The 12100-nt window shown below is 40.2% G+C and overlaps 2 protein-coding genes across 2 annotated transcripts in view; one reads left to right on the forward strand and one right to left on the reverse strand.

Annotated features, from left to right (window-relative positions):
• The first annotated feature begins 246 nt into the window (after positions 1-246).
• ube2l3a (ubiquitin-conjugating enzyme E2L 3a) lies at positions 247-3305 on the forward strand. The gene is made up of 4 exons (XM_076986619.1): positions 247-367; positions 1660-1755; positions 2421-2607; positions 2751-3305. Exons 1-4 carry the CDS (start codon positions 341-343, stop codon positions 2903-2905), a joined length of 465 nt encoding a protein of 154 aa, XP_076842734.1. The 5' UTR covers positions 247-340; the 3' UTR covers positions 2906-3305.
• Positions 3306-10888: 7583 nt separating this feature from the next.
• Positions 10889-12100, reverse strand: part of rasgrf2a (Ras protein-specific guanine nucleotide-releasing factor 2a) — a 37960-nt gene continuing 36748 nt past the window's right edge. The window contains exon 29 of the mRNA XM_076986459.1: positions 10889-11317. The gene's annotated coding sequence lies outside the window, so the exon portion shown is untranslated. The remainder of the gene's footprint in view (positions 11318-12100) is intronic.

Consider the following 12100-nt stretch of genomic DNA (forward strand, 5'->3'; position numbering starts at 1 on the left):
GAAAAAACAAAAAGAGACTTCTGCATTTGTGTTATAACTTTTCCCCATAAACAAATGCCTTTTATCTTATGTATGGTGCACATTAGAGTTATTAACTAAAACTGTCATTCACTAAAACTGCATTTGATTTATCCAGGTTATATAACTTGTGGCTATACAGTTCTTTGTTGTTGGGACTGTTTCATCCTTTCCTGACTCATCTTAAGATCTGCGACACCACGCCTGTGAACGCGTTTGTGTGCTGAGGGGTTTTCCACTCATTGATATGATCTCGTGCGTTCTCTGCTGAGCGCGGTTATAAAGCCAAGTGAATTGTGGGTAATTAAGCAGCAAATCCAAGATGGCGGCAAGCAGGAGGCTTCATAAGGTAAATATCCTGATCAATCAAAAAATGTTGACGTCAGACACGAAAACGTATGTGTTATGCCTAATCAGTTAAATATAACACAACGGGGTGTGAAATAATGTATTTTTGTTTCCTTAACCTTATGTCTAAGAAATAAGATAATATATTAGCTAATAACCTAGCCCAACTTCAGCGCAGCTAACTAGCTAGGTCTGATAGTTATCATGTTAGCATGTTGGCTGCTAAGCAGATCCGACCAATGTTACCGAAATGAACGTCTGATTGTTAGTTAGTTCAGGTCTCCGGCAAAAGGACCATATACACCAGAAATTAATCTGTCCTGTGTTTCTCATGAACGTCTATTTTGAATTGTCGTACTAAACGAAACGGGCCCTTCAGCTAATATTTACAGCCTTAGCTAGCCAAGTTTGCGAAAAAAACTACATGGTTAGCAAAGTGATCAAACTTGGCTGGCTAGTTAAAGACTGGTAGCCTAAGAGAACATTAGCGGACTAGCTCTCTCTGTCTCTCTCTCTCTCTCTCTCTCTCTCTCTCTGTCTCGTTCGCTGAACTCACCAGCTGTTTGGGTGCTGTTGGCCCTGTCTACTTAGAACAAGCTAATCGACTAACGTTGTTTGGCTGTTGGTTACTGCTTTATGACCAAATCGGATAAATGATGAGCTTGTTACATACCATACAACTTTACTAACCTTTAAACATTTGATTTACATCAATTTCTCGGCAGTCACCAAGCAAAAATTTGTTAAACCGAAACAGGAAGTAATTTAGCATAAGTAATAAAGTAGACTGATTGTAGCGTTGTAGTACATTTTAAGGAAATATGAAAAGTTGTGAAGATTAGGTGTTTAACCCTCTCTTTATTCACTCGATTACTTGAAAGTCTGAATGAATATGTGGTGTTTATTTCTTATTAATTTAAAGTTAATGGCTAGCTTAAGGACAGTGTTCTCCAGACAGTCTAAGACGTATTGGCAAACTGTGGGTCTCGTGACCTAAATGTTACTTTGCGACATTTGAGATTTTGTAAACGAAACTGTCCGTGTTTTCACTGTGGTTATTTTTTTTAATTCGGTTACCAGTAATGAAAACAACCGATTCTTTGAGCAAGTTCATGCTGCTTAGCACATAATTATGGACAAGAGGTAATTTATAGTATGATTGTCTGGGCTCTTTTTCAGTCAGCCAGTATGGTGGTGTAATCAGCTAGCTACTATTACCTGGTTAGGCTAAGTCTAAGGTTTTGTCAAGAATGTTTGGAATTGCATCACTAAGATGTACACTTTGTTCTACAGGAACTCGATGAAATTCGCAAGTCTGGAATGAAAAATTTCCGTAATATTCAAGTTGACGAGTCAAATATTTTGACTTGGCAAGGACTTATTGTTCCTGTAAGTATAAACAACTTCCTTTTTGTTATTGTAGTGAGTAGTGCCATGGGATTAGTTATACACTCCATTAATTCTTCATTTGCTTTGTGTGGAAAGTCATTGGGTTTACAATATTAAAAAGTATAAAGTAAATGATCACCTCGTTCTTCACATCTCTGTGCTACTAGAGTCTTCAGAAGCATTCATAAAGATGTCCATATTCCCATTTGTTTGTCCCTGGAGTTTAATAACCATGCCAGGTTAAAGCTTTACAGGGTGTGGTTTTGCAGGGTTTATGTTTTGTGAATGCATCTGTTTCAGTACCAAACATGTGGCCTCTTACTAGGTCACAAAAGGGTTTGTAGATGTACACTAATCAAAGTTGTGCTTATAGTGAGACATGCTTTTTTTGTGGTTCAGATTAATTCCAAATTTTGGCATATTCTGTCCAATGCGAGTGCAGTTGGTTGTGTTTTTCTTGGGGGTAAATTGATGGTGGCATTCATCTTTGTGGAGCCTGCTTTCATGATTGAGACTGACATGCACCTACTTGTCGTTTTGACCGTAGTTAGTATTTCATAGCTGCCAGATTAAAATGTAGAATTGCATTTTTATTTCCTGAGTCATTAAGCAGACTTTTGTGACAAGTAAAAACAAACAAAACTGTGTTTGATTACTTGTTTCAGGACAATCCTCCATATGATAAAGGCGCATTCCGGATCGAGATCATATTCCCTGCCGAGTACCCTTTCAAGCCTCCCAAGATAACTTTCAAAACCAAAATCTACCACCCGAACATTGATGAGAAAGGCCAGGTATGCCTGCCAGTTATAAGTGCTGAAAACTGGAAACCAGCCACTAAAACTGACCAAGGTAAGTCATCTCAGCCTATTCTGACATGTAGGATGTGTGATTTCAGACAGATGGAGTGTGCTTGTTTTGTCTCTTGTATAGATGACCATGGTCTCATGCTTTTTCATACAGTTAATGCTGTGTTCTTTCCTTTCCCAAATTAGTAATCCAGTCTCTGATTGCCCTTGTCAACGACCCTCAACCAGAGCACCCGCTGAGAGCTGATTTAGCAGAAGAATATTCAAAAGACCGTAAAAAATTCTTTAAGAATGCAGAAGAGTTTACAAAGAAACATGGAGAAAAGCGACCAGTGGACTAATAATGCGAGTTCGACTCCCACCCTCTCCCGTCTATCCCTCTAAATCTATAAACCTCTACCTGTACCCTCCCTGCCTGCCCACACACTCAATCCCACAGCATCCTTTCAGAGCTTGGAGCAGAGCGTCCCAAAAGTGTTTCAACCTTGCTGCAGGACTTTCTGAATTGGTGTACTGCCCTCTGGGTACCAACTGGATGGCAGATTTTTCTTTAGTGTAAAGAAAATGTGATCCAAATACAAGCATAAGTGGGAACTTGAATTATGAAGGGGGGGGGGAGATGCTGTTCCTTTTAATTTGTTCTTAGTTTGCACAGAAATGTGTACTGGTCACACAGACCACTGTGCAATGAATTGCGACTGTTCAGAGAAGATTACTATGGTCCTTTCACTGTCCACACACCCCCCCCCCCCCCCCCCCCCCCCAACCTCCACACATGCACATCTTTGTTAAAGCAAAAATCCAGTAACCGAATGATGGGCAGCACTTAATGCTTTGAGTTTCTAAAGGCGTGTGCCAGAAGTTTCTTTTATATTTCCTTTTTATTGTTTTTGCTTAGGTTGCACTGTATTCTGTGAAAGGTGTTCTGTTTATAATCTGTCTCATCCAACTCATCCAATATTCAAAATTGCAGCTTAGTCACTGTTACCAATATAATGTTTATGATGTTATAAAAAAGGAGAAGAGAAAACCCACATCTGTGTGCCTTGCTGATCCTTTTTGTTGTTGGTAATATATTAGGCAGTCTCCTTTTCCTGTAAGGACAAGCATTGGGAGAAGTGTTTCTTTAACCAAATACTTTTTTTGTATCTCGATGATCAAAGAAGTTATTATCTTGGGGAATATCTGTTGGAGAGATTGGTTAATCAATATCTTGAGACTGAAAGTAGCCCACCTTATGAATGTTCAGCACACGCGGTATGACTTTCTTTGATGATTAAAAAAAAGATCTGCACGTTTTCAAGTACTTGCTGATCAGTAGCAATGTAGAATGTTGTTTGATAGTAATCTCAAGCTTTGAAAGTGGCACTTATGAAAGTTCTGCAATGAACTTAATTCTCTAATGTAAATTAAGTTTTTATCGAAGAATCAGTTTACATTCATGATACAGCCTGGAAATATCAGTTTACAAGTAACTTTTGATTTATGTTTGTATTACACATACAGTAGTATTGTTAAGTCAGTGTGCTTTTGTGCGCAGGTTACCAGACTCCAACATCACCTTGATTTTTGGCCTTTCCAGAAGCATAACGTAATAGCATCCAACATTAAAGTTGTGAAAGACATTGATATAGTAATGTTTGGTGTATAAAAATGTAAATTGATGCTAACTACAAGTGGATAAAGCCACATTTTCAAATCCAGGAATGAACAAATTTACGGGAATTGAATGATAGACTGATGTGTGTATATACTGTCTAAAGCCACACTCGCGTGTGTGTGTGTATACTGTCTAAAGTCACACTCACATGCCTTATGGGCATTTGTTAAACTGATTCTGTTCTTCTTTGCTCCACAACTAGCTTTAGTGTATTTCACTAAACTGTTATTTCACAGTGGCTTCTACAGAGAGAATATATGACAAGTTACAACATTAAAATATGTACATTAAAACAAGTATTTAAGCTTGACCAACAGGGGCATTTTAACTCACTATTAGAAATGACACGGCATCACCATTTAGGCTTAGGGATTCAATCTTAGAGTAAAATCTGTCAATCTGTGTCAATATACAGATTTCAGTCAAAATTGATTTCGTCAGCAGATTCAAACTTTTCAGATATTCCTGAATATCCATGACAAATGCCATCTTTGTAAGCATCTCTGTAGAACAAGTGTGCACTGGGTCTTGTGTAGTGTGATGACTCCTGCTTTCATTTGCCTACTGATTAGAGCTTGTTCACGTGCTCCCGTGATGAGTAGCTGTGTGAGCCATGTGTCCTGCCCTTTCCAGACATTTGTGGGACTGTCTTAAGTAAACCTCTTCTGTTATCTGGAGCTTATATTACCATGAGTGCTCCCCTATTTCCGTTATGGCCATTATGCCCCTTTGTTTAAAGCATTCTCATTAGCTCCCCCTTGAGGCCACATTTTTAGGGCCCTTCATCACTCTTTCAAGACAAATTAATTTATACAATGCTATTTATAACAGCTGTTATCACAAAGCAACCTTACACATGTCAAGCACACAGTCAGCAAGTCAAAGGTGACAGTGGCAAGGATAAACTCCCTAGACCACAAGAAAGAAATCTTGAGAGGAACCAAGACGCAAAGGATACTGCATACTATTACAGCCTACTACATACTACTACATAATACTACATACTATACTATAATGCTACATGCTTTTCACGTATGCTCTATATGACCAAAATGAGTGCATCCAGTATGCCTGTCTTCAGTGCATCTGCTTCCAAGGCATCTGCTTAGTTGTGTTATATACAAACAAAGTTGATATTTGATGAGCACGGTGCACCAGGAGTCTGATCAGGAAATTTTTGCCAAATTCTCTAAAAATGGCAACAAAATCACTATGTTGCCAATATTGCTGCTACTTTATCGCCATTCACAAAATGATGTCTCACATCTCACCCCAGAGCTCCTTTACTTCATAGCCCTCTCTCCAGTCTCCCCTCTCATATGACCAGGGTTGTCCACATCCCTTGAATTTCTGGTGCCTTTATCAGTTTATCACTCATCAAATAGCTGGTTGCCATGCTGGCCACGCTCAGGAGCAGGAGCAGGCTGATGTTCTGGTGTGATGGAGTTCAGCCTTGTCACTGTGTTTCTGGACCCAAGGCAAATAAAGCGCTGAGCAGGCAGCCCTGTGTAAGATGAGCAAGTAGAGCGACTTGCTTTTGCCATCTGCATTGCTTACGCTCTTCGGACGTGCATCATGCTTATGTAGTGATGAAGGAACACATGACCTCAGGAAGTTCATTGGTCATTCATCTGAAATATTCAAAACCTTGAAATTGTTAATGGAATTTTTTAAAATATGGATTAGAATTATCTTATAAAACTGTAATTGTAACTTATGAATGTTTAATGGACACAAAAAAGCTGTGACCAAGGTGACATAAATACATAATACATAATTTACAGTTTACGAAACTTTATTGTACCATAGAGCCAAAGCATCTATTCTTGTTGATTTTCAAGGAGTGTGAACTATAAAGAATCAAGCATGATATAGGCAATCTAAAATAAAATGGCAATTAGCCAGAGGCCAAAGTGAACTGTCTGGAAGCATCTGTAAAGGCAGCAGCCTACTCCATAGCCATAACAGCCCATGAGCATGCAGACCAAGACCAAGAGCCAACAATTCTGCACAAAATAGCAAAAGCAACAAATGCTAGCAGACCAATTCAAACAGGTGGTTGGTCAGTGCTGTGCCACATTTTAAGGTCCCTGGTCCCAGTTCAGATGGACCTAAAAATGTTGTTTGGTATGGATTGCACAGATGTAACAAAAATAAATAAATAAATAAATAACAGGATTCAAATAATAAGAAGAAGACGTTTTGTTTCACATGTCCACACTGTGAATTGTTCATCAGTAGTACACATTGGAGGATACCTATGAGAAAGTACACCTGCAGGCTAAACCTTTCTGGACTGAACATGCATTGACCAAGTTAAACAGCACTTTAGCAATAAAGAAAAACTGAAGCAATTATATTGTGCATGATTGGTTAATGATTAATGTTTACAAATAAAGTTAAAAACAAATGCATATTTGGATAAATTAACATGCTAACTGAAACCTTCTGAATATTAATTTAGATAATTGTCTGGATTCAAATGTTTTTTTAAGTGAATAAAGTATAAATTATCCACTCCATAAATACTTTGAAGAGCATTTTGGAGTTCTGAAACACAACAGGTTTTGATGCACCCCTTATTTTTCCGCACTCAGATGATTTGTATCAGTCAGGTATAATAAACCCATTCAAATATTTCCATGTGCCAGTGAACAAAGGTACATATGCTGCAGTTGTTTTAGAAAGACTAGAAAGAGCATCTGTAATAGTAATAGTAATAATAATTTCTAATTTATGAATAATAGAATGTGTTCACATAAAAACATGCCCTTACGACAACATGCAGAAAATTATAAATTTCTTAGACACAAATGATAATTGGAGATAATTGTGTGCATAATTGTAAAATTAAGTAAAGAGATAATAGCAATAAAAAATATCTATTCATGTAATACTTTAAGTATAATCACAAGTATGAATGAACATATACAGAGGGTCCTCGACTTACGATATTGATCTGTTCCATCGCGTCGTAAACCGATTTTTGGTGTAAGTTGGAACATACGTACATACTGTACATAAATAACATACTGTAAGCACTTGTCCTATCCTAACACCTATCCTAACACAGTAATTATCAACCATGTAACCGCATAACCGTATATTCTTCCACCGCGCACACCAAACACGAAGTTTGCGTTACAACGTTTATGACGCAAAACCACGTAACAAGTCGAAACAAGGCTTTATGGGAGTAAATGGGAGATGTGTCGTTACCACGAAACATCATAACTCGGGACTGACATAACCTGAGGACCTCCTGTATTCATAGATGATGAAGATGCTTAGCAGGGTTAAAAAGGTCTTCTGCTTCAGTGTGTTCCAGTAGGTAGCAAACTCAGGTTAGACACCATACTGCACATTTGCTTCAGACATTTTGGATGCAGGTGTAATGGGAAGACTCCATTACAGAGTATGTCTGGAGGTATGATCTCTCCAAGGCAGTAGCGAACCGTGACCATTAAACCTGGGACCGCTGCCACCCCCCCAAAGGCATCAAAGGACTGAATCGAAACTAGCTAGCGGTGGTACGCTAACGACAGCTAGCGTCGCCACAGTGGGCGGAAATTATCATACAGTTAAGCCCGCCCACTAAGAGGAAAGATGTGATTGGCCAATTTTACTGTCATTTGAAACTGGTATTGCGCTGAATTATAACTGCCAGGCCCTCTGTAAACGAACAGCGGGCATCACAGTCCTGATAGAGGGAGACACAGGCTCACAGGCTTCCACTTAACCCCTCACCTTCCAACACAGATTGAATAGACACAGTTGAATAATTTATTTGCTTATATTTTTGTAATTGTTTAGATGTCGATTGTCAAACTGTAAGTAGGCAAAATAAAAGTAATTGGATAAATTATATTATATATATTTATGTTTTAAGAATATTTTAGGCCCTCTGAGAGGGCGTAGAGGGCCCTGACGGATCCCCACTGCTCCAAGGGCACCGCCCCTATTGGATTGGTGTCCTTGTGAAGGGTATTTAAACTCTTGTTTGTTCTCATGAAAAATGCAATGGGTTATGGTGGCAATTATGTGTTGGTCCTGGAAGTTAATCGCTTGTACGGGATGAGAGGAAACGCTTGTGTCTGTGGTGCAAGAGCTTTGCACATGTATGCATAGTTTATGGGATAGGGGTTTGAGCCACATGCAAGTGGTAAGTAGAGTGGCGAGAATGCGATACATTCCATACTGTTGGGAATAATTATATTTGTTTGTTTGTTTGTGTGCTTTAGGTCATTGAGTTGGTGGATTAACGTGTGATCAATAGGTAGGTAGGTAGGTAGATACTTTATTGATCCCAAAGGAAATTTTATCAGTAAAGGAGGCGTCACCTTTGATAATGAGCTCAGCTTCAAATCACACATCATGATTACATGCAAGACAGCTTACTTTCACCTTCGAAACATCGCTAAGGTCCGAGCTATGCTCTCTCCTGCTGACAGTGAAAAACTTGTCCATGCATTTATCACATCATGGCTAGATTATTGTAACGCTGTTCTATCTGCTCTTCCAAAGAGCTCTATTTTGCACCTACAGCGAGTTCAGAACGCGCCTGCAAGGGTTCTGACCCGCAGGAGAAAGAGAGATCATATTACACCGGCACTCCACTCACTGCACTGGTTACCTGTCAGCTTTAGAATAGATTTTAAGGTTCTAGTCATGGTTTTTAAATGTCTTCATGGTCTTGCCCCTCTTTACCTCAGTGAAATTATGGTTAGATATGTTCCAGTCAGGTCTCTCAGGTCTTCAAACAGTAATCTACTGGTGATTCCTAAAAGCCGATTAAAGATTGGCGAGGGTGCTTTTAGCCACTATGGCCCAAAGCTCTGGAATTCTCTTCCTGAAGAGCTCAGAGGCATTTCATCCCTGCATAGTTTCAAGAACAGTCTCAAAACATTCCTGTTTAGATCTGCTTTTAGTTAAGAAACTCTCTTATTTAAAATCTTATTTACTTTATTACATTATGTTGTCTGTTATTTTCTAAATCTAACTAACTATCTTAATAGTTTTATCTTATTTACTTTACTTTTTTATTATCTTATTTACTTTATTTTTTTACTTTTTATGTAATTTTAATATTTTTATCTTTAATTTCTTATAACATTTTCTTTTTGTCTTATCTCCTTTTATTGTTTCTTTTTATTTATACTGTAAAACACTTTGAGTTGCATGTATGCATGAAAGGTGCTATACAAATACAAATAAATAAATAAAGAAAGAAAGGTATTCCAGCCACTGCACGGTAGGGCAAAGCTCTGAGCACAAAGTGTAATTTTTTAAATGATGTTTGTTATGGTCTCCTCCATGGATCACCACCTTATCGTGGTGGAGGGTTTACGTGCCTACATGATCCTAGGAGCTAGGTTGTCTGGGGAAATGCCCCTGGTAGGGTCTCTCAAGGCAAATTGGTCCTAGTTGATGGGTCAGACAAAGAGTGATCCAAAAGCCCCTATGGAATTTAGAAATAACAGGACCCAGATACCCTTGCTCAGATCAGGGTTACCGGGGCCCGACCATGGAGCCAGGCCTGGGGCAGGGCTCCTTGGCGAGCGCCTGGTGGCCGTTTTTCTACCTGTGGGGCTCGACTGGGCACAGCCCGAAGGAGACATGTGGGTTCCCTTTCCCATGGGCCCACCACCTGTGGGAGACGTAGTACTATGTGCTTGGTGGACTGTGCGGTGACTGAAGGTGGGGGCCTTGGCGTACTGATCCTTGGTTACTGAAACTGGCTCTTGGGACATGGAACGTAACCTCTCTGGTTAGGATGGAGCCTGAGCTGGTGTGTGAAGCTAAGAGATACCAACTAGATATTTTTGGGCTCACCTCAACACACAGTGTGGGTTCTGGAACCAATCCTCTCAAGAGAGGCTGGATTTATTCTTTTCTGGAGTTGCCCAGGGTGAAAGGCAAAGGGCTGGAGTGGGCTGACTTATAGCTCCCTGGCTCACTGCCTGTGTTTTGGGATTTTCCCCGGTAGACAACGCCTTCGGGTTGGGGAACGGGCTCTGACTGTTGTTTGTGCTTATGCACCAAATGGCAGTTTGGAGTACCCGGCCTTCTTGGAGTCCTTGGAGGGGATACTGGAAGGTGCCCCTTCTGGGGATTCCATTGTTGTGCTGGGGGGACTTCAATGCACACGTTCAATGCAATGACAGTAGGACCTGGAAGGGTGTGATTGGGAGGAATGTCCTCTCCGATCTGAACCCGAGTGGTGTTCTGTTATTGGACTTCTGTGCTTATCACAGTCTGTCCATAACTCACACCATGTTCGAGTGGGCTTTATTCAGTGCCTCCAGTGTCAATACGGCAGACCAGAGTTGTGGATGCAAGGTTGTCAGTGCCTGTCGTGCCGTCAATCCCCAAACCCGGTGGTGGACACCTTGGGTAAGGGAGGCCGTCATGCTGAAGAAAGAGTCCTATCGGGCCTGGTTGGCTTGTGCGACTGCTTGGGTACAGGAGGGTCAAGCAGATTGTGTTTTTTTCCCCCTAATCGCGCTATCCGCTCTTATTTTGAAATTGCGCACCGCAATCTCAAGACGAGGCTTCATTGGCCCATTCAGTCAATGAAAAATTGAGTATTTGAGTACCCCTGTGGGGCTGGGGATCTGCTGATCTCGACTGGGGATGTCATTTGGCAGTGGAAAGAATTCTTCAATCAATCAATCAAAGTTTATTTGTATAGCGCTTTTCACAACACATGTTGTCACAAAGCGCCTTACAGGATTTAAAAGGTTAACAATACTACGGGTCCAGAACCCTAATGAGCAAGCCAAGGGCGACAGTGGCGAGGAAAAACTCCCTAAGATAGTGGGGAATAGGAAGAAACCTCGGGAGAACCAAGACTCAAAAGGGAACCCATCCTCCATTGGGCGGCCCGTTAACACACAGATTACACAAAATACAGACAAATACACAAGTCACACACAAATCACACAATCAGACTAAGTAAAGGTAAAAATGAAAGTTCTGGGTTATGATATTGTCACTGTAAATGTCTGTTGATGAACGCCAGGCTTTCATTCCGTGTCGGAGCAGCGATGCTGGTATTGTAGGCTCCGACTGCAATGTTACTCTCCAGGTGAACCTCGGAGAAAAGATACGAGATGTAGTAAATATGTAACAGATTAATCAAAGGCCAAACTAAACAGATGAGTCTTTAATCGAGTTTTAAACATTGAGACTGTGTCTGAGTCCCGAATAGAGGCAGGAAGATTATTCCACAATTGTGGAGCTTTAAAAGAAAAGGCTCTTCCACCTGCTGTGATCTTTTTGATCCTAGGAACAGTTAATAACCCTGCGTCCTGCGAGCGAAGTGAACGCGCTGGGTTATATTGTTCAATAAGTTCACTAAGATAGTCTGGAGCTAAGCCATGCAGCGTTTTATATGTTAATAAAAGTATTTTATAGTCAATACGGAATCTAATTGGCAGCCAGTGTAATGACGATAGTACGGGACTAATGTGATCAAACTTTTTAGTTTTTGTTAAAACTCGTGCTGCTGCGTTCTGAACCAGCTGGAGTTTGTTTATCGATTTACCAGAACATCCAGCTAGGAGACTGTTGCAATAATCTAAACGAGAGGATATGAATGCATGGATTAGTTTTTCTGCATCACTAATATTTAATATGTTTCTAATTTTGGCAATGTTGCGCAAGTGAAAGAACGCTACCCTAGTTATATTATTAATATGTGTATCGAACGAGAGATCTGGGTCTATTGTGACGCCCAAGTTCTTTACCTCTGCGCTGGGGGTTATATTAAAAGAATGTAGATTCAATGCTGCATTATGTATCTTGTCTCTCGCAGCCCTAGACCCAACTATTATCAATTCTGTTTTATCGGCATTTAGTGCTAGAAAGTTACATG

Source organism: Brachyhypopomus gauderio, unplaced genomic scaffold, assembly GCF_052324685.1.
Source record: "Brachyhypopomus gauderio isolate BG-103 unplaced genomic scaffold, BGAUD_0.2 sc47, whole genome shotgun sequence".
Lineage (NCBI taxonomy): Eukaryota > Metazoa > Chordata > Actinopteri > Gymnotiformes > Hypopomidae > Brachyhypopomus > Brachyhypopomus gauderio.